This window comes from Spermophilus citellus, assembly GCF_964194105.1.
Source record: "Spermophilus citellus genome assembly, chromosome: 4".
Taxonomy (NCBI): domain Eukaryota; kingdom Metazoa; phylum Chordata; class Mammalia; order Rodentia; family Sciuridae; genus Spermophilus; species Spermophilus citellus.
Genome location: NC_138185.1, coordinates 145,885,187 through 145,907,237, shown reverse-complemented (window position 1 = coordinate 145,907,237; position 22,051 = coordinate 145,885,187). Strand labels below are relative to the sequence as shown.

Below are 22,051 nucleotides of genomic sequence, written 5' to 3'. Positions count from 1 at the left end.
GGAAGAAAAGAGTAACATTAAACAGAGACATGAGATGGGAGAGAAAGGGAGAGAAAAGGGAAATTGCATGGAAATGAAGGGAGACCCTCATTGCTATACAAAATTACATATAAGAGGTTGTGAGGGGAATGGGAAAATAAACAAGGAGAGAAATGAATTACAGTAGATGGGGTAGAGAGAGAAGATGGAAGGGGAGGGGAGGGGGGATAGTAGGGGATAGGAAAGGTAGCAGAATACAACAATTACTAATAGGGCATTATGTAAATTTGTGGATGTGTAACCGACGTGATTCTGCAATCTGCATGTGGAGTAAAATTGGGGGTTCATAACCCACTTCAATCTAATGTATGAAATATGATATGTCAAGAGCTTTGTAATGTTGTGAACAACCAATAAAAAAAATTTAAAAAAAAGAATACAAACAAAAATAAGTGTTGGTGAGGTTGTGGGGAAAAACACACATTCATATATTGTTGTTGGGAGTACAAATTGGTGAAACCAATATAGAAAGCAGTATGGAGATTCCTTGGAAAACTTGGGATTTAACCACCATTTGGCCTAGATATCCTACTCCTCAGTTTATACCAAAGGACTTAAAAACAGCATACTACAGGGACACAGCCACATCGATGTTTATAGCAGCACAATTCACAATAGCCAAACCATGGAACCAATCTAGATGCCCTTTCTCATATGAATGGATAAAGAAACTGTGGTATATATAAACAATAGAATATTATTCATCATTAAAAGAGAATAAAATCACGGCATTTGCAGGTAAATGGAAAGAGTTGGAAAATATAATGCTAAATGATGTAAGCCAATCCCAAAAAACAAATGCTGAACGTTTTCTCTGACATGAGGATGCTGATTCATAATGGGGATGGTAGGGGAGCATGGGAGGAATGGAGGAACTTTACATAGGGAAAAAGGGAGGAAGGTGGGGGGACAGGGCAGGAGATGGACATTATTACACAAGTACCTGTATGAAGACAAGAATGGTGTAACTCTACTTTGTGTACAATGAGAGACATGAAAAGTTCTGCTCTATATATGTACTATGAATTGAAATGCATTCTGCTTCATATACAATAAATTATAATAAATAATTTTCAAACAAAGATTAAATCTGAAAACCCTGGTGGTCAAGAAACACAATTGAGATGTCACTTGAATGCATTCCTAAGACAGATTTAATAAACATTAATTTTTGGATTGCCACTCATTCTTATCTTCAATATAGTAATTAAAGTTGTAAAATAAGTCATAAAAAGTGAGGCTTTCTATTATTGGTCAAAGTGTTTTTCCTATATATTCTCCACAACTTGGTCTCCAATGTTCTAAGTTATTCTCTTTTTATAGAATCCAAGTGTATATTACTCACTACCTTACTAACCTATCTATATTTTAATTTCATAACTTTATCTCATCTGTTTTACTGTAATTGTTTTAAAAATCACCTTTAGACTCAGTGAAATAGTAAAAATATTCATATGCACCAAGAAATTACTGTGATATCCCTTAACTCAAATTAAATTAATTTCCTCTATGACCAAGGGAAAACCTGTGAGACTATAAGAGTAAGTCTCAGTACTCAAAGCTCAGCCTGACTACTTCAGATCCTTTTGGCTGATTCTGGTCACTTTTAGAAAGGGATTATAATTAACCAGATAGTTTGCTAAGGAGAATAATTCATTTAAATGGTATTTTCTTAGTAATTTTAACAATTTGAGAGAGTACAAATAAAATGAAATTTGTACTCCTCTTTTTCTGAAAATTGCTGTACTCTCTTCCAGTTATGAAAGAGGTAGGTGGATTGATGAAACTGAAATATATTAGTATAACTAACCAAATTGTAGCATTTTATTGACAATGATATACTTCTATCTGTAGAAATTCATTTTACAAAATTTACTCAGGTGTTTATTTTCAGGAAAATGGAAGGATTGTATAGGGTTGGCTTAAATTCTTAGAAGAAATAATGTGAAAAATTTAAGGAAAAATAACACATTATATTTAGTGTTCTACTGGAAGCAATTGTTGAATCCTTTTCCCAAATTTTCTGGGCTATTGTATTCTACCCTCCTTAATTGGTGATCCTAGCCTTATTTTCCCCAAATCTAGTGTTATATTTTGTTTTGTTTTGTTTTGTTGCCCAGCTCCTTATAATCCCAATGAAAGTTGGTTTGGAACATTTCTTTCATATAAAGGTGCAAATCATACTATTAAAGGGGGAAAGATTTTGACAGCTTTTGATTGACTTAATTCATTTTTAAAATAAAAAAACTAAGGATCAAAGATTTTGAATGCCATGTCCAAAATCACGCAGTGAATTTGTACTAGAAACCAAGTTCCTGACTTCTATCTCAATGACACCTTATAAAGATATATGGTATGTATATGTAAAGAAGGGTAAAAAAATTTAAGAAAAAAAAAGTTCTAATAGGGGGAAGATTTTCATTTTTAGATGTGGCTATCTCTTAGTGATCAACATAATCAGTGTTAATTTAAAAATTAAGATTCCCAAAACTCCTCCAATTAGCTTACTATTATAATCAGTACACTGCTTCTAAAACTGCATGACCAATGTGATTCGGCAACATGTGTACTCAGAAAAATGAGAAAGTATATCCCATCTGATTCAAATGTATAATATGTCAAGATCATTGTATTGTCATGTGTAACTAAGTAAAACAATTAAAAATAAATAAAAAATAAAACTTCATGAATCACTTTTGAAGAGTCATAAATGAGCTTTGAAAGGATTATGGTGAAGGGTCTCCTACAGCAGAGTCCTCTATTATTGCTCTAATTGGAACAGCATAAGCTTAGGGTATGTGATGTTTTAAATAAGTAAGAAATTTCTTTTGTTAGAGAATAGCATTCCTGAATTCTTACTTACAATTATGATAGAAAATATTTTTGCCATACAGGAGAAACCTTGGGCCAACTATCCTTGGCATATTTCCCATGGAGACATAATTTCAAGTATGCACTTTTCAATCTACGAATTGAGTTTCACATCGGTAAATACTAAAGTCAATTCTAAATTGCATATTTTGACTCTAAAAGAAATCCCAACCAATTCATCACATCAGAAATGATCTGACAATCAGAAATTGTACCATTTGTATTTTCATTAAGTAGTACTATTTTATTTATTATTGTGTTAGCAGAAGGGAACTAAAATGAATATTCATGACTTATTTCATCGTTAGGTTCTTTGTGCTTGGGGAAATTAGAATTATTAAATCTTTATTGGACTTTGTAAACAGTAATGTGCTGTTTGAGTGAGTAGGACTAAGAAATAGAATCCAGGATAATGGAAAGTGTAATTTCCAAGGGCAATGGAAAACTATGATTAAATAACTATCCAAATAAAAATAGTATTTCCTCTGAGAAATTTGGCAAGTGTAACTTTGTATATCTTCATATCTCCAATAGAGCATTGTCCATCCATTTACCTCCTTTACATTTTACTTCCACCCAATCTGACAAGTATTCTCAGGGCTATTTTTCACATCTAGGATACATTACACTCCCTACTTTACTGCAATACTTCTTGAAACAGTATTTATTTTCTCTCCTAAGTACATAATTGAAATGACTCTCTCAAATCATGTCCAAGAGTCACCATTTGACCTCTAACCTAGGAGAGAGCAACTTACAAAGATGCCCCAACAGCTCCTCTCTCTGTATAGACGACTACCATTATTCTTTACCTCATTTCCAAATTTATTTCTACTCCAAAAAGTCATTCTTATGTTAAACATTGCTACTTTAAAGTTATTGTAATTATTATCAAGGTTAAATCCACCACAATGCTCAAAGTGAAAATATATGAATAATATTTTATCATCTCCTACATACTGTTGACACATTTTCTATTATTTTCCCTGAACAATGACTTCTATATATTTACCAGTTACTATGGTATAGAAAATTTATATTCATGGTCACATCTAATCCTTTTAGCAAGCCTTTTCCAGATGACCCAAAGTATCTAGGTGGCTTGTTCGAAGTCATCCACCAACATAAATAGATACAGCCTGGATTTGAAGCCACGCCTCCTGGCACAGAAGCTCCAATCTTACCCACCCTAAGGTGTTGTTTGATGGACACTCACAAATCTTCCCTCACCTTGTTTCTGTTCACACAATCACAACCTGAACTTATCACCTATGGTTGGGCTTAAAACCATCAGTTTGACTTCAAGTCTCCCCCTTCCTGTTCACGTTGAGAAGAGTTAATTTACTAAACAGTTGTTCATAAGTCTTCAATAGCTCTTCATAGTTTTCCAGAATCCCTTTCATATGTTATCTCCCATTAAATTTCACACTTTCTCTCATGTAAACTTGACCACATTTTCTTCTTTCTTGCTCCACCTTTGGATATCCCATCCTTTTATCCTCTCACACTTTTAAAATTTTATCTTGATATTTTCACTTTTTTGTTCTATTTTTCATCATGCATTTCATTTTGGTATATTCCAAGAACTTTAATATCATCAAGTAATGGAAAATGTTTGCTAGAGAATTTGAACAGTTTTTGAATTTGAGAGAAAAATGAGATGAATGTACTGTACTGTACTGTAACAGTACAGACAACCTGGCAAAGAGGGTAATAGAGTTACTCATATTTTATTAGAAATAAGAAATATGAGTGGAGATAATGTAAAGACTTCGATAACCTAACTATAAGGGATAACCAGGGAAATGGTGTGAGATAAAGTTCTAACTTTAGATTTTAAATTATAAAACCTTTATATAGTGAACCACTCATTCTATGAGTGAGGAGAGTGCACAGAATGAAGCTTTGGATTGAATATAACAATTCTGATTTCTTTTTCATTCTCTTCTCCAAGGGAATTGTAGAGACCATCTCCTGGAATGTATCAATAAGTGAAGCAAATCACTCTGTGGTGACTGAGTTCATTTTCCTTGGACTCTCCAATTCTCAGGAACTCCAGATTTTCCTGTTTCTGTTCTTCTTTGTTTTCTATGTAGGAATTGTGCTTGGAAACCTTCTTATTGTCATAACAGTGGCTTCAGACTCACACCTTCACTCCCCCATGTACTTCTTGCTGGCCAACCTCTCACTCATTGATCTGTCTCTGTCTTCAGTCACAGCCCCCAAGATGATTGCTGACTTTTTCAGAACACGTAAAGTCATCTCTTTCAAGGGCTGCCTGTTACAGATATTTCTCCTTCACCTCTTTGGTGGGAGTGAGTTGGTGATCCTCATCGCCATGGCCTTTGACAGATATACAGCGATCTGTAAACCCCTACGCTACACTACAATTATGTGTGGCAATGTGTGCGTTGGCATTGTAGCCACTGCATGGTCGATTGGTTTCCTTCACTCAGTGAGCCAGTTGGCCTTTGCAGTAAACTTACCCTTCTGTGGTCCCAATGAGGTGGATAGCTTTTACTGTGACCTCCCTCGGGTAATCAAACTTGCCTGTACAGACACTTACAGGTTGGATATAATGGTCATTGCTAACAGTGGTGTGCTCACTGTGTGTTCTTTTGTTCTCCTAATCATCTCCTACACCATCATCCTAATGACCATCCAGCGTCGCCCTTCGGATAGATCATCCAAGGCTTTGTCCACTTTGACTGCTCACATCACAGTAGTTCTTTTGTTTTTTGGACCATGCATCTTCATTTATGCCTGGCCATTCCCTGTTAAGTCATTAGATAAATTCCTTGCTGTGTTTTATTCTGTGGTCACTCCTCTCTTGAACCCAATTATATACACGCTGAGAAACAAAGACATGAAGACTGCAATGAGACGGCTGGGAAAATGGAATAGGAAATCGGGGATAACATCTTAGGTCTTCTGTAACTGAGAGATTGATTTGATATAATGACATAATATGTAGTAAATTTTGTAAGTTATTTAGAAAAGTTCACGAAAATTGCTACTTCCATTCCCACATCATTTAATAATTGTTAAACACATATGCTGCATCAATTTAGCTTTCAACATCTTTGTGTGCTTTATTTTTGGATACAAATGTAAAATTAATATCATGCATTCAAAAGACATTACAAATTTTTACATCAATGGAAGGCATAAATCCATTAGTATCTGGGAGCCTTCATGGATAATTTTGTGTGAAACAGAGGTCAAGATGAAAACTAGCCTGGCTTATACAAATATTTTTCAATTTTATTTGTCTCATTTACACTAAAAACATCAATAAAGGAATTACCACATGACTATCTCAAGAAAGTATGCTTAGTGATATGGATTTATGTAAATTTTTAAAAGGTTAAAAAATTGTAAGAGGCTTAACAATTTATAGTTTACTTCCTGCCACTATAACAATCCTTACTCTATGAGTGAATTATCAGAGAATGATAGGAAGAGTAAGGCTACCAACATGAAATTTACCTTGAAGGTACTTGATATCCTGTGGTATATGACAACACCTTATAAGCGACAAAAAGAATTTAAAGGGATCCAGTGTTTTGGTATGTTGGCATGAAGTGTATTGCTTGAATCCACCTGTATCCTTTTTTCATGATTAGCTTTTTAAAGTAAAAATAAAAATAAAAATAACTAGGGTCAACTCTACTTACCTCTTACTAACCATATCTTTTTTTTTTAATTTTATTTTTTTATTGGTTGTTCACAACATTACAAAGCTCTTGACATATCATATTTCATACATTAGATTGAAGTGGGTTATGAACCCCCAATTTTACTCCAAATGCAGATTGCAGAATCACGTCGGTTACACATCCACAATTTTACATAATGCCCTATTAGTAATTGTTGTATTCTGCTACCTTTCCTATCCCCTACTATCCCCCCTCCCCTCCCCTCCCATCTTCTCTCTCTACCCCATCTACTGTAATTCATTTCTCACCTTGTTTATTTTCCCATTCCCCTCACAACCTCTTATATGTAATTTTGTATAGCAATGAGGGTCTCCCTTCATTTCCATGCAATTTCCCTTTTCTCTCCCTTTCCCTCCCATCTCATGTCTCTGTTTAATGTTGATCTTTTCTTCCTGCTCTTCCTCCCTGCTCTGTTCATAGTTGCTCTCATTATATCAAAGAAGACATTTGGTATTTGTTTTTTAGGGATTGGCTAGCTTCACTAAGCATAATGTGCTCTAGTGCCATCCATTTCCCTGCAAATTCTATGATTTTGTCATTTTTTATTGCTGCATAGTACTCCATTGTGTATAGATGCCACTTTTTTTTATCCATTCATCTATTGAAGGGCATCTGGGTTGGTTCCACAGTCTAGCTATTGTGAATTGTGCTGCTATGAACATCGATGTGGCAGTATCCCTGTAGCATGCTCTTTTAAGGTCTTCAGGGAATAGTCCAAGAAGGGCAATAGCTGGGTCAAATGGTGGTTCCATTCCCAGCTTTCCCAGGAATCTCCAAAGTGCTTTCCAAATTGGCCACACCAATTTGCAGTCCCACCAGCAATGTACAAGTGTACCCTTTTCTCCACATCCTCGCCAGCACTTGTTGTTGTTTGACTTCAGAGTGGCTGCCAATCTTACTGGAGTGAGATGGTTTTTTAGGGTGGTTTTGATTTGCATTTCTCTGACTGCTAGAGATGGTGAGCATTTTTTCATGTACTTGTTGATTGATTGTATATCCTCCTCTGAGAAGTGTCTGTTCTGGTCCTTGGCCCATTTGTTGATTGGGTTATTTGTTATCTTATTGTCTAATTTTTTGAGTTCTTTGTATACTCTGGATATTAGGGCTCTATCTGAAGTGTGAGGAGTAAAAATTTGTTCCCAGGATGTAGGCTCCCTATTTACCTCTCTTATTGTTTCTCTTGCTGAGAAAAAAACTTTTTAGTTTAAGTAAGTCCCATTTGTTGATTCTTGTTATTAACTCTTGTGCTATGGGTGTCCTATTAAGGAATTTGGAGCCCGACCCCACAATATGTAGATCGGAGCCAACTTTTTCTTCTATCAGACGCAGAGTCTCTGATTTGATATCAAGCTCCTTGATCCATTTTGAGTTAACTTTTGTGCATGGAGAGAGAAAGGGATTCAGTTTCATTTTGTTGCATATGGATTTCCAGTTTTCCCAACACTATTTGTTGAAGATGCTATCCTTCCTCCATATCTTAAGTACATTATTTAGCTATTGTAGCTTTAGTTTCCATATTTTAAAACAAAGAGATAATAATACTTGTTGCATATGGTTATTATAAGAGACAATGAGCTGGGCACAATAGTACATGAATCACAAGTTCAAAGCTAGCTTCATCGATGGGGAGGAGCTAAGCAACTCAGTGAGACCCTGTCTCTAAATAAAATACAAGGGCTGGGATATAGCTCAGTTGGTAGAGTGCTTGCCTTGCATGCACAGGGTCCTGGTTCAATCCCCAGCACCACAAAAAAAGAAAGAAAATACAAAATAGGGCTGGGGATATGGCTCAGTGGTCCAGCCAGTGCCCCTGAGTTCAATCCCCAGTACTAAAAAAAGAGAGAGAGAAAATGAAATAATGAATAAATAATAAATATATATCAGATAACACAATTTGTGGCATATTCATCCCTCAATAAATATTAAGTAATTTTATAATTATTATATAAACCCTATATATCAACAAAGTCAAAAGTTCTCAACCATTATTTTTTCCCTGACACAACTGAGGAATGCAGTATGTTCTATTCTTAGCAAATGTTCATTGAGAGCACAGCAGTCCTAAGAGGAAGGATGTGTATTTTTGTGCCAGTGTGTGTATTTATGTATGCACTCCTGCATTCAGACTTTGCCATCCTCAGAAGGCACTCTAAACAATCAGTATGAAAGAAGATAAGAATACCAGTTGAAAAAAGACACTTAACAAATGATTCTGACAACTCTCTCCTCTTCCCAGTGAGAATCCTAAGGAAAAAGGAATGTATTGTCAAAGTTTGGCTTGAATTAATAGATAAGGAGAGTCAGATAATAAAAGGGTTAGATTATTTCTACTCCAGGAAAAAAGATGATGAGATTTATAAGCATATTTAAAACACCTAAGAAAAATAGTATATGTTAATGACAGTATTTCAAATCAGTGAAAAAAGGAAGGACCCATTAAACTGACAGTGGGGAAAAAATTGTATAGCAATATGGGGGAAAACAGTTCAAATATTAAAAGAAAACATGAATTAGTGTCTTTATAGTCTATAAATGTGATAAAGATTAATACAATTGACTATGTAGAATTGGTTTTTAATGAATTGATAAAAATATCTAAAAAAAAAAAATAAGAAGATAATGAGAGGTATTTGCAACTCACATCACAAGGAGTAACAGTTCTAATTTGTAAAGAATTTCCAAAAATCTAACAAACTAATAGAAAAATGGACAACTAATATAAACTTACAGTTCATACTTTAAAAGGTGAACACCATATTTAAATACATACATGATAAAATGTTCAAGCTCTCTTAGGTTGAGATATATGCAAAGTACAGTGATACTTAATGTAAAGAATCTCAAAGAAAGGAGATACAGAGACAAGGTGAAGGGGCAGGGAAGGTGGCAGAGTAGCTCTTTGTCCAAGCGGCCACATTTATTTATATCAATAGGTTACATTAGGTCATCAACCAAAACCACAATATTATTATTGTTTAGAGTATCAATAAAGTTGCTTATACTGCAGTTACATTTCACAGTTACAATATGTGACTTTAGGAGTGTTGTGCAGTTCTCAAGAAAGTCCATTGCCTGAAGTTACTATTAGGCGGGCAGCTCCAGGAGCACCAGAGCTTGATGAAACATTGTAGTTATCAAGCAAGCAACTTCCTTTATTCCCAGGAGCTATGTGCCCAAAGTCAAGGTGGAAACCCTTCTAAAGAGCATTGCTACAGTGGCCAGGCATCCCATGTCTTTGACACAGAAGTTTCCCAGTAACCAGGCATTCTGCACGTTTCCACAGAAACTTCCCAGCAGCCAGGCATTCTGTACCTTTGCACAGAAACTTCCTAGCCACCAAGCATGCCACAATAATGAAGAGTATCAGAGACCCAATCCCAAACACAGAGCTCCTACAATTTAAATGTTGGATCTGGTCTATATGGTATTGAATATCTGACCTAAGTATGTGATAAAACAACCTGTTGATGAACCTATAAAGAGGTACTCATGCCTTGTTGGTGAAAAAAAATGGTAAAACCTCTTAGCACTACCTAGAAAAATTAACATTCCATTTATTTTTTATCTGGAAATCTTCTAAGGATATATTAGCAAAAATACAAAACAACCAACCACAAGGCTTAAAGCATTGAGATGTTGTTTTTAATAGCAAGAAATGAAAAATACCTAAGATAAGATCAGTAAAAATGAACTCCTCACATAAATTATATATTAATGCAGTTTTAAGCAACTAATATCTCCAAATACTTTTCTGGAATAATAGACAAGATATTTCATAAGTGAAAAACAATAATGTGCCACATACAATGCTGATTTCTATGTTAAAATGGAGATACATATATATTAGATTTATATGTATATGTAGATGTATAAATATTTAAGTAAACATTTGAAATAGAACATGAAAAACAACAAAAAGTTTTATTTTGGCAGGATAAAGAAACAAGGCAAGGCACAGGGATAAAAGCCAGGTTTTCTGAATATATCTTTTGGTTTGGCTTTGGAATCATGTAACTATTTTCTATATACTTAAAATTAAATTAAATCAACAGGAAAAGAAACTTCAATCTCAAAAGAAAATCACATTTAAACCAAAACAAGTAATTTAGTGGCATTTTTAATTGGGTGGTATAACATCAGAGAAAATAATCATTTCATTAGACACTAAGACAAAGTCAAAGTGATGTGGAATATAGCCTGAGAATGGAAAACATAAAAAGAACCAAAACTTCTTACTTGCTACTAGTAAAAATATTAGTTTTACTGTTATAGAAATATTTTGAGTAAGTAATTGTGTTAATATCAATAAGAATCAAAATTGTCAGCAATAAAAAAGATACTAATTAAAACACCAAATAATCTTTTCTTATTGAATTAGAAATATGAAGTATTAACTTAGTTTTCTTTTACTAATAATAAAAGTATTTCTTAACTCTATCCACTGAAAAGACCTTGAAGCAAGGACAGCCCAGTAGCAATGAATTCACCTAATGGTCTTGTGCAGCATTCAAATGCTATTTTCCACTAAGAAGAATCAGGGATTCTTAAATAAATAATTCATTATAGATCTGAAGCAGAAACACACATGATTGTTCTGGAACATGTTTTTCAGGTCTCAATGAAAGGAAGCTAAATAAAAATATTGGGTTCATGTCAAAAAAAAAAAAAAACAGGAGCCAACTTCAACAGTTGATAGTTAACCAGAAATGAAACCATATAAGCATAAATAATAAGAATGATGAGTTTAACAGATTGAAGCCTCACTACATAAAAGTATCCATAAAAATCACAATAATTATCAAAATAAAATATAGTATATTTCCATCCTTTGGAAGTAATTAATATGTCTACTAAATATTCTGAAACTTGATGACAAAAAAAAGAAAGGCCCAAGTAATATATTATGTCCTTCCTATATGATAATTTTGAGAGGAGGTAAATACATTGTTGGTGAAGAAAAATATTTGTAAAGAAATTTCAAGATACTGGGGTTGGGGTTGTGGCTCAGTGGCAGAGCACTCGCCTAGCACATGTGAGGTGCTGGGTTTGATCCTCAGCACCAGATAAAAATAAATTTTAAAAAGCCATTTTGTCCAACTACAACTAACAAAACATTTTTTTAAAAAAGAAATGAAGGTCATAATCTCAGGAGGGGAGGCAAGAGGATGGCAAATCTGAGCCAGCCTCATTAACTTAGTGAGACCCTCTCTCAAAATATAAAATTTTAAAAAAAGAAATTCAAGATACTAGTTGCAATGAGAACTATAGAACTAAAAAAATCAATATTTTGAAATTCATAATGAATCAATGGGTCTAAGGCAGCAATCAATAGACACTAAGATGATTGATTAACAGTTTTCAGGAAAAAAAAACTTATAAGAAAAAGATAGGCTGACAATACCTTAACACATTGGCCAATATTTATATCACATGGAGGAAATAGGAAAAAAATAACACGAAGTATAAAAATGAGCCTGATTAATAAACACTCTCTAATGCCAGTCTATAGGAAAACTGTAGCAGAGAGAAATATGTGAGAACACTACATGAATTCAATGACATAAATACAAAGCATAGATTCTTCAGATCCATTTCTGGACCTCCTCTCCTACACTCTGGAGCTCAAGGTTTCTGTGCTTTACAGATACTGATAGAACCACAGGGAGAATGCTGGGCATCCAGAAAACCAGGAAATGATATGTCTTCTCATCGAACCCAAGAATTCTCACCAGAGGAGAAAACAAAAAGTTTATGATTCCAAAAGCTGAGCTTCATTCATTTTGTTATTACAGACTTTGGATATTGTCAAAACCTGCTCATTCTGATTTTTGACTTTTGAAGATGTCCTACCATAACTCATTTTCTTCAAATCTGGAGTTCTCAGTCCTGAGAAATAAAGATAATAATCATGGAGGCCATTAAAGGTATCATCCATGATTGAAAGATATTCCTGTGGACCCATAGAGCAATGACCTAAGTCAACCTGACAAAAAGGACATTTTGTACATGTGCCTCAGCCCCTCAGAGGAAACCCAGATTTCCATCACCAGTAAAAACCATACCTACAGTTTTTGTTTATTTGTTTGTTGGTTTGTTTGGTACTGAAAATTGAATGTAGGGGCACTCATCCATGGAGCCACATCCCCAGCCCTATTTTTGTATTTTATTTAGAGACAGGGTCTCACTGAGTTGCTCAGTGCATCGCCTTTGCTGAGGCTGGCTTTGAACTTGCAATCCTCCTGTCTCAGCCTACAGTTTTTTCCTGACAGAGATTGGTGGTGCACACCTATAATTCCAGCAAGTCAGAGGAACACAAGTTCAAAGTCACCCTCAGAAATATGTCCCTCAAACTTTTTATAAGAGGAGAAAATAATGCAAAGAAGCACAAAAGACCCTGGGAGTTAGACCACAGAGGTAGAAAATCGCAATCGATAAGCCCAGGTGAAAATACTCAGAAGAAACCTTTCCAGTTAACATCTTCATATCTGGCCTCCATAACTGATAAAATAAATGTCTGTTGATAAAGCTACTGTCTGGCGACAGCCCCTACAAATTGTCACAGTGACTTTCCCCAGATCATTACTGAAGAAAATACAATTGAATCACATCACACTCCACCAGCATTGAGAGGCTGAACTGCTGTAAGAAATGACCTTTGAGTGTACCTTTTTCCCCACATCCTCATCAACACTTATTATTGCTTGTGTTCTTGATAATTGACATTCTGACTGGAATGAGATGAAATCTTAGAGTAGTTTTGATTTGCATTTCTCTAATTGCTAGTGATGATGAATATTTTTTCATGTGTTTATTGATCAGTTGTATTTCTTCTTCTGTGGAGTGTCTGTCAGTCCCTTAGCCCATCTATTGACTGCATTATTTTTATTTATTTATTTATTTATTTATTTATTTATTTATTTATTTATTTATTTATTGGTGTTAAGTTTTTTTTTGAGTTGGGGGGAAAAGGAACACTCATACATTGCTGGTGGGACTGAAAATTGATGCAGTCACTCTGAAAACCAGTATGGAGATTCCTCAGAAAACTTGGAATCAAACCACCATTTGACCCAGCTATCTCACTCCTCAGTTTACACCCAAAGGGCTTAAAATCAGCATACTACAATGACGCAGTCACATCAATGTTTATAGCAGCTCAATTCACAAGAGCTAAACTGTGGAACCAACCTAGATGCCCTTCAAGAGACGAATGGATTAAAAATGTGGTACATATACACAATGTAATATTACTCAGCCTTAAAGAAGAACGAAATTGTGGCATTTGCAGGTAAATGGATGGAACTAGAGAATGCCATGCTAAGGGAAATGGGCCCATCCTAAAAAACCAAAGGCTAAATGTTTTCTCTGATAAGTGGATGCTTTTCCGCAGTGGGAGAGAGGGTAGGGAACAATGAAAAAACTTTGGATTGTGCAGAGGGGACTGAGGGGAAGGGTGGGGTAGTGGACATGGGAAGGATAGTAGAATGCAACAGGCATTTTTACCCAATAACATGTATGATTACACTACCCATGTAACTCAGCACCATATGCAGCCAGAGGAATGAGAAGTTATGCTCTATTTGAGTACAATGTGTCTGAATGCATTCTACTGTCATATATAACTAATTAGAATAAAATTTTTTAAAAAAGAGATGACCTTTAGGAGATCAGTAGAGAAAAGCAACTAAAGGGTAGGAAGCAGAGAGGAAATGAGAAGTTCTGGGGCATGATATTGGCCAAATTATATGTTGTTATGTGCATGTACAAAAATGTAACAATAAATCCTATCATTATGCCCAATTATAGTGCATCAGTGAAAATGTAGGAAAATAATAAATGCAAAGCATAGACTATTCAAGAGGACAAATATTCTGGATTATTCAGTAAATAAATTCATGGAGTTAAAAAAGCAGAAGAGAGTAAATGAGAGAAGTCAACAGATTGAAAAGTCAACACAACCAAAGCAGTGCTGACATCGTCTGAACACACTCTAGAAAAAGTGTTTGACAGAACCAGGAAAAGTGAATAAAGACTAAGTATTTGATTCACATAGAGAGAGAGAGAGAGAGAGAGAGAGAGAGAGAGAGAGAGAGAGAGATTTGAAAATATCAGAAGCAGCTAGGAATTGAGGAACTAAGAAAAGAAAAGTTCACTGAGATAAGCCCAACTTTTGCATATCATTTTCTACCATTTATCAATTCTTGGTGTAGTCAAAAGGCTGAAAAATCAGGCAGAGAGAAGCTGCTGAAAGAGAACACAGCAGAGCCACTGACAACCTCATGAGCTAAAAGAGGCAAAAGTGAGAACTGAGTTCTACTGAGACATCAAGGAAATGACAGAATGGTTTTCTTTTTGTTTTTATTTGTTTGTTTGTTTGTTTTTTCAGGTTTTATTTTTCTTTTGGGGGAGGGTACCAGGGAGAAACAGAGGTTTCTAATTGAAATTTGTAATGGCCGGCTGAGTATTCCAATGTGTATCTCTCTGTGTACTTGGCTCTTCCTTCATTTCTTTCAGTAGTGTTATATAATTTTCACTGCACAATTTTGTGAAAAGATAATCCTACAGCTATATGATTTTTTTATGAATATCATGTTCTAATAAGTTTATTAAATTCATATATTTTTTCTAGTGATTGCTTTGTAGGATTTTTAATATTTGCCAAACCGGTAATGCTATCATCTATAAGTGGAAACAATTCTAAATTTTTTTATCATTTTCTTCCTTTTACTTCTCTTATTGCAATGCCTAAGATTTCCAGTACAATGAAGAACAGGATTCTTGAGAAGATATTTTTGCCTTGTTCCAAGAGAAAAACATACTTTTTGACAAATTTGTCAATTCCATCTAAACTGTTAAATGTATTAGCATAGAATTCTTTTCAATATTACTTTATGATTTTTAACATCATTAGTATCTTCATTGATATCTCCTCTTTCATTCTAATTCAGTCATTTTTTTTCTATTTTACAGATCAACCTAACTAAGGACTTAATCAAATTTACTAAATATTTCAAAGATTTAAGCTTTGCTAGAGTTGTGTTTTTTTTATATAGTGGTTAATTTTATGGGTCAACTTAGGCTATAATACCCAGCTATTTTGGCAAATGCTAGTCTAGATAGTCCTTTGAACATATTTTATTAGATGAAATTAGCATCTAAATCAGTAGACTTTAAATAAAATAGAAGAACCTCTAAAGTGTAGAGAGGCCTCCTTCAATCAGTTGAAGTCCTTAAGCAAAAAAAAAAAAAAAAAAAAAGAAAGAAAGAAAGAAAGAAAGAAAGAAAGAGAGAGGAAGGAAGGAAGGAAGGAAGGAAGGAAGGAAGGAAGGAAGGAAGGAAGGAAGGAAGGAAGGAAGGAAGGAAGGAAGGAAGAGCAAAAAGAATATGAGATTTTATCTCTAGACTCCAGTCTTTCAAACTCATCAGCTGCAACATCTATTCTTCCCTGGGTCTCAAGTCTGCTGGATTTACACTTGCCAGACTCCACACTTGCTTGAGTTAATTCTTTGAAATAGAAGCACATACACACGCTATTGTTTCAGTCTCTCTGGAGAACCCTAATGCATTAATTTAATATATTTTGTCTACTTTCTATTTTATTGATTTCTGCTCTTATCTGTCATGCTTCTTTCTTTCTGTTCATTTGAGTTTAATTTGCTTGTCTTTTTCTAACTTCTTTTTTATCTCTACTGATATATAATTGACAAATAAAAATCGCATGTACTTAAGCTGTATGGCTTTATGTGTCAATATACGTGGACACTGTGAAATAACCTCTACAATTGAATTAATTAACATGCATCATCTTACATAATTACCAGTATGCATATGTATGTGCATGTTACCAGTGTGCACATGTAACAAGAACACTTCAGGTCTCCCCCGAGTTTTACCACATTAGATTCCACATGTTAAGTAGATGCCGCAGTCTTCCTCCAGATTGTCACTTCTAGCATAAAGGCTCCATTTTCATCCACATGTAGCAAGAGGCAAGATCTTCTTTTTAAGGCTGAATATTATCCTGCTGTGTATATGTGTCAAATATTTTTTTATCCATTCATTTTTCAGTGGACTCTTATGCTGTTTCCATGTCTTAGCTATTGTAAGTAATGCTGTAGAGAACATGGGAATGCAGATATCTCTTGGACATACTGATTGAATTTTCTTCAATTATAGACCAAGGTATAGAATTATATGATAAGTCTTTTTAATTGTTTGAGATATATACTAATTCTACAATGGCTATATCAATATATAGTCCCAGCAACAGTGTACAAAGATTTCCATTTCTCTGCATCTTAACCTTTTGTTATCTTTTGTCTTTTCTTGTAATAGAGATGTTTTAGCAGGGTTTTTGGTGTCATTGTGGTTTCTATTTGAATTTTTCTGATAATTAATGTGATAAGCATCTTTTAATATGCCTATTTGGTATTTATATCATCTTTTGAGAAATGTCTCTTCAGGTTCTGTACCCATGTTATAGTTTTTGCATGTATGTGCTATTAAATAGCATGATTTCCTTATAAATTTAGCATATAAGCCCCTTATCAGATGTATAGTTTAAAAGTATTTTCTACCAAACTGTAAGATGTATTATTACTCTGTTAATTGTTTGCCATGCAGAATGTTTGAATTTAACACACTTCTCCTTGTCTATTTTTTGCTTTGGTTGTTTATTATTTTGGTGTCTCTTGGTCAACTTTAGTTTATCAACACAAAACACCTGAGATAATCAACTTTAAATGATAAAGATTTGCTTTGACTTATAGTTTTGAAGGTTTTAGTCCACGATCAATTGGCTCTATTGCTTGTAGGGCTGTGGCAATGCAGTATATCATGGTATCATAGTCAACCACAAAAACAGTGACAAAATATCAACCATGGACTCACCAAAAACTTGGAATTAGGGCACCATCTAGTGCTGAAATAGTGGAAGACAATGCAGGCTGAAGAAATAAGAAACGTGATTAGAACTTCTGGAAAGATGGGAACAAACCAAGCCAGATTATAAACAGGAGTGAATACCTAATCCTTCGGTGCACAGCCAACATTGCACACCAATAAGCATCCAGAACTTTCAGGGAACCATGACCTCATCAAACAGTCAAAATAAGGCACCAAAACTAACCAGATAGCAAACATTATGAGCAAATGCTTGGGAGGATCATTTAAAACAGCTGTTTTAAGGAAACTAAGTGAACTTTAAGAGAACATAGATAAATGTTTTAATATTATAACAGAAAAGCTCCACAAAAGATGGAAGCAACTAAAAAATCAAATCAAAATCTTGAAGTTGAAAAATACAGCAAAATTTAAAACATGATAGAAGGCATTAGCAGCAGGATAGATGAAGCGGAAGTTACTCAAAAGTACACAGAGAAGCAATTCACAATAGCTAAACTATGGAACCAGCCTAGGTGCCCTTAAACAGATGAATGGATAAAAAAGATGGGGCACATGTATATATAATGGAATGTTACTCAGCGTTAAAAAATAATGAAATTATGGCATTTCCTGGTAAATGGATGGAGCTGGTAAATATCATGCTAAGTGAAATAAGTCAATCCCAAAAAAACAAAAGCTGAATGTTTTCTCTGATATGCAGATGCTAACTCACAATGATTGCAGGGGCGGGAGTGGGGGGACCCACCCCCCCACCCCCACTAAGGAAGAATTAGTAAGTTTAGGTAGAGGGGAGTGAAGGGAGGAGATGGGGTATGGGGGTAGGAAGGATAATAGAATAGGGACATTATTACCCTATGTACATATATAATTATACAACCCATCATTCTACATCATGTACAATCAAAGAATGAGAATTTATACACCATTATATATGAGGTATCAAAGTACATCCTACTGTCATGTATAAATAATTAAAACAAATTTAATTTTTTTAAAAAAAGGTACACAGAGAAGGAAAACAAGAATGTAGAGGAATGAAAAAAGCTTTAGGAACATTAGGAGAGCATAGATGGATAACAACAGAAAACTTTCCAAACCTAAAAGAGGATACAAACACCAGGTACAGAGAGGTCTAAAGTCATCAGTCAAATCTAACTCAACCAAGTCTGCCCCAAGATAGCTAATAATAAAGAGAAGATTCTCAAAGGTGCAATGAAAAAGAAACATCTCGTAGGTGTGTCTCAACTGGTCTCACAAGTGATTTCTCAACAGAAATCTTACAAGCCAGAAGAGTGGAATGAAATTTTCACAGCACTAAAGTGGGGGGGAAGTCCACTGAGAGCTCTGTACCCAGTAAAACTATCCTTTAGAAATAAAGAGACAAATCATTCCCAAAGAAGCAAACACATAGAAAATGTATGTCCTCCAGATCTGTCCTATACGAAATTCTAAAGGGAGTTTTCCAAACTGAAAGGAAGAAACACTAATGGATAAGAAGAAAACAGGGAAAGGCATTAAATTTGTTGATAATAGAAAGTACACAAACAAATCCAGAATGTCTTAATGTAACAATGGTATACAAACCATTCACATTGACAGAAAATGAAAACACAAAATAATTAAAATAATAATAGCTACATTAACATATTGAGATGGGCAATGTAGAAATATGTAAAATGAGATATAAAAAATTCAAAAATGGGGGGATAAATGGACTGCAAGTGTAGAGGTTTTCCATTAGTATATCCATGCCCCTCTCTGTCTTCCTCCCTCTAGTTCATTCCCTACCTTAAAGATCATGTTATGTTGCTATCATTACAAAATAAGGTGTTAAATCAGTAAGTTTTTTGCAAAATTCATGATAACCACAAAGCAAAAATCTCTAAAAGATAAAGCGAAAATAATAAGAATCAAAACATATTACTAGAGTAAATCACTTAAACACAAAGGAAGACTATGAGAGAAGAAGAAGAAAGAAAGAAAGAAAGAAAGAAAGAAAGAAAGAAAGAAAGAAAGAGAGAGAGAAGGAGGGAGGGAGGGAGGGAGGGAGGGAGGGAGGGAGGGAGGAGGAAGGAAGAAAGAAAAGAAGGAAAGAAGGAAGGAAGGAAGGAAGGAAGGAAAAAATAGAAAACAACTTATACAATAGCTGTAGGAAAATGATTTCTGTTGATAATTACCTTGAATATAAATGAATTAAATTTCTCCAATTAAAAGACATAGAAACACTGAATGGATAAAATCAAAACCCAAAACCCAGCTATGTTGTTTACAAAAAAAAAAAAACTCACTTCCCCTCTATGATTATGCATAGACTAAAATCAAAGGGATAGAAAAAGATACTCCATGAAAATGAAATCCAAAAGAAAGCAGGAGTAGCCATACCTATATAAAATAGACTTTAAATCAAAAGCAGTAAAAAGAGATAATGAAGGTCATTATGTAATTATAAAGGAGTCAATCCAACAATAGGAAGTAACAAATATATATTATATATTACATATTTGTGTGTATATATACATACACACACATACACACACACACACACACACACACACACACACACACACACACACATTCATGTATATGGCCAAAACAGGAGCAACCAAATATATAAAGCAAATATTAATAGATCTTAATGGAGAGATAGACTCCAATATATTAACAGTAAGGGATTTTGGCACCCCACTTTCAGCAATAGACAAATCATCCAGGCAGAATATCAATAAAGTAACAGCAGAATTAAATTGTATTCTAAACCAATGAACTTAATAGACATCTACAGAACTATCCATCCAACAAATTCAGCATAAACACTCTTCCTAATAGCACAAGCAAGTTTTATCAGAATAGATCAGATGAACTTAAAAGACATCTACAGAATCACAAAGAAGTCTCAACAAATTTTTAAAAATTGAGATTGTGGTATGCTATGGTTTGGATCTGGAATGTCCTCTAAAAGATCCTGTGTTAAAGGCTTGTTTTTCATGTGGCACAATTGGAAGGTGAGGAACATTTAAGACAAGGGTCCTAAGAGAGGTCTTCAAGTCAATGGAGGCATATCTTTGAAATGGATTGTGTGACCCCTGTCTCTTCCTCTTTCTTGATCCCTAGCTATAAGGTAAGCAGTTTGTCTGTCACACAATCTCACCATGATGATCCACCTTACCACAATTCTAAAAGCAACAAGGCTAAATATTCATGAACTTGAAACTCCAAAATCACAAGCCAAAATGAAACTTTTCCCTTTACAAGTTGATTATTTTATGTATTTGCTACAGTAGTGGAAAATTGACAAGAACATATTGAGTATCTTTTCTGACCACAGTGCAATCTAACTATACAAAAATAAAATAAAATAAAAATAGCAAGGACACATTTAGAAAATATCCAAATCATATACATGGAAATTAAATAAATTCTTCTTGACAAACCAATGTCTCAGGAAAGATATCAAAAGAAAATTTTAAAGTTTTCTTGAAATGAATGAAAATGGAAACACAACACATCAAAACTCTTAGCATATAGCACAAGAAATTCTAACAGAAAAGCTTACCAGAAAATATTTAAATCAGAAAATTCAGAAAGACTTAAAACAAATAAGTTTTTGCTGCACCTCAGTAACTAGAAAAATAAGAAAGTATCAAATCCAAAAGTAATAGAAAAAAACTAACAGATGAGAGAAGAAACTAAAAAAGTATAAAATATCAACAAATTTGAGTTAGTTTTTTAAAATATAAACAAAAATGGCAAATCTTTAGCTAGACTAAGAAAAAAAAGATGCTGATAAATAGAATCAGAGATGAAAACAGAGACATTACAACTGAAACCACAGAAATAAAAAGGAGCATTAGGGATTATTGTAAAACAAGCATAAGCCGACAAATTTGAAAACATAGAAGGAATGGATAACATATAACCTACCAAAATTGAACCATGATGACATAGAAAACCTGAACAAACTAGTAACAATGAGATTGAATCAGTAATAAAGTCTCCTAAAAAGAAAATCTGATGACCAGATAGCTTCACTACTAGATGCTACCAATCATTTAAACTAACACCAATTTCTCCTAAACTATTCCAAGGTATTGAAAGGGAGAGAATTCTTGCAAACTCATCCTGTGAGGCCAGAACAACCCTGATACAAACACAAGATAATGATAAGGCAAAAAAAGAAAACTATAGACTAATATGGTAAATGAATATAGATGCAAATTTTTCAGCAAAATACTGACAAATGAAATCCAACAGAACATCATAAACGTCTTTCATCATGATCATAGGAAATTCATCCCAAGAACACAGGAATGTTTCTCTGTGTGCAGATTAATAAATGCAATCCATTATATCAATAGATGCAGAAAAAACATTCAATAAATTTCAACATGTCTTCATGATAAAAGCTCTATACAAATTAAGTATTGAAAGAACATTCCTCAACAAAATCTATATATTACAACCCCATAACCAGCCATTTGAATGGAGAAGATGAGAGTTTTTCCACTAAGATTTGAAAC

General features: G+C 34.2%; 1 protein-coding gene across 1 annotated transcript; it reads left to right on the top strand.

Moving 5' to 3' along the window:
* Positions 1 to 4,807: 4,807 nt before the first annotated feature.
* On the top strand, positions 4,808 to 5,836 carry LOC308648218 (olfactory receptor 4F4; the record flags this gene model as incomplete). The annotated part of the gene is made up of 1 exon (XM_081292883.1): positions 4,808 to 5,836. The coding sequence occupies one exon, from the start codon at positions 4,808 to 4,810 to the stop codon at positions 5,834 to 5,836; it is 1,029 nt and encodes a 342-aa protein (XP_081149009.1).
* Positions 5,837 to 22,051: the final 16,215 nt, after the last annotated feature.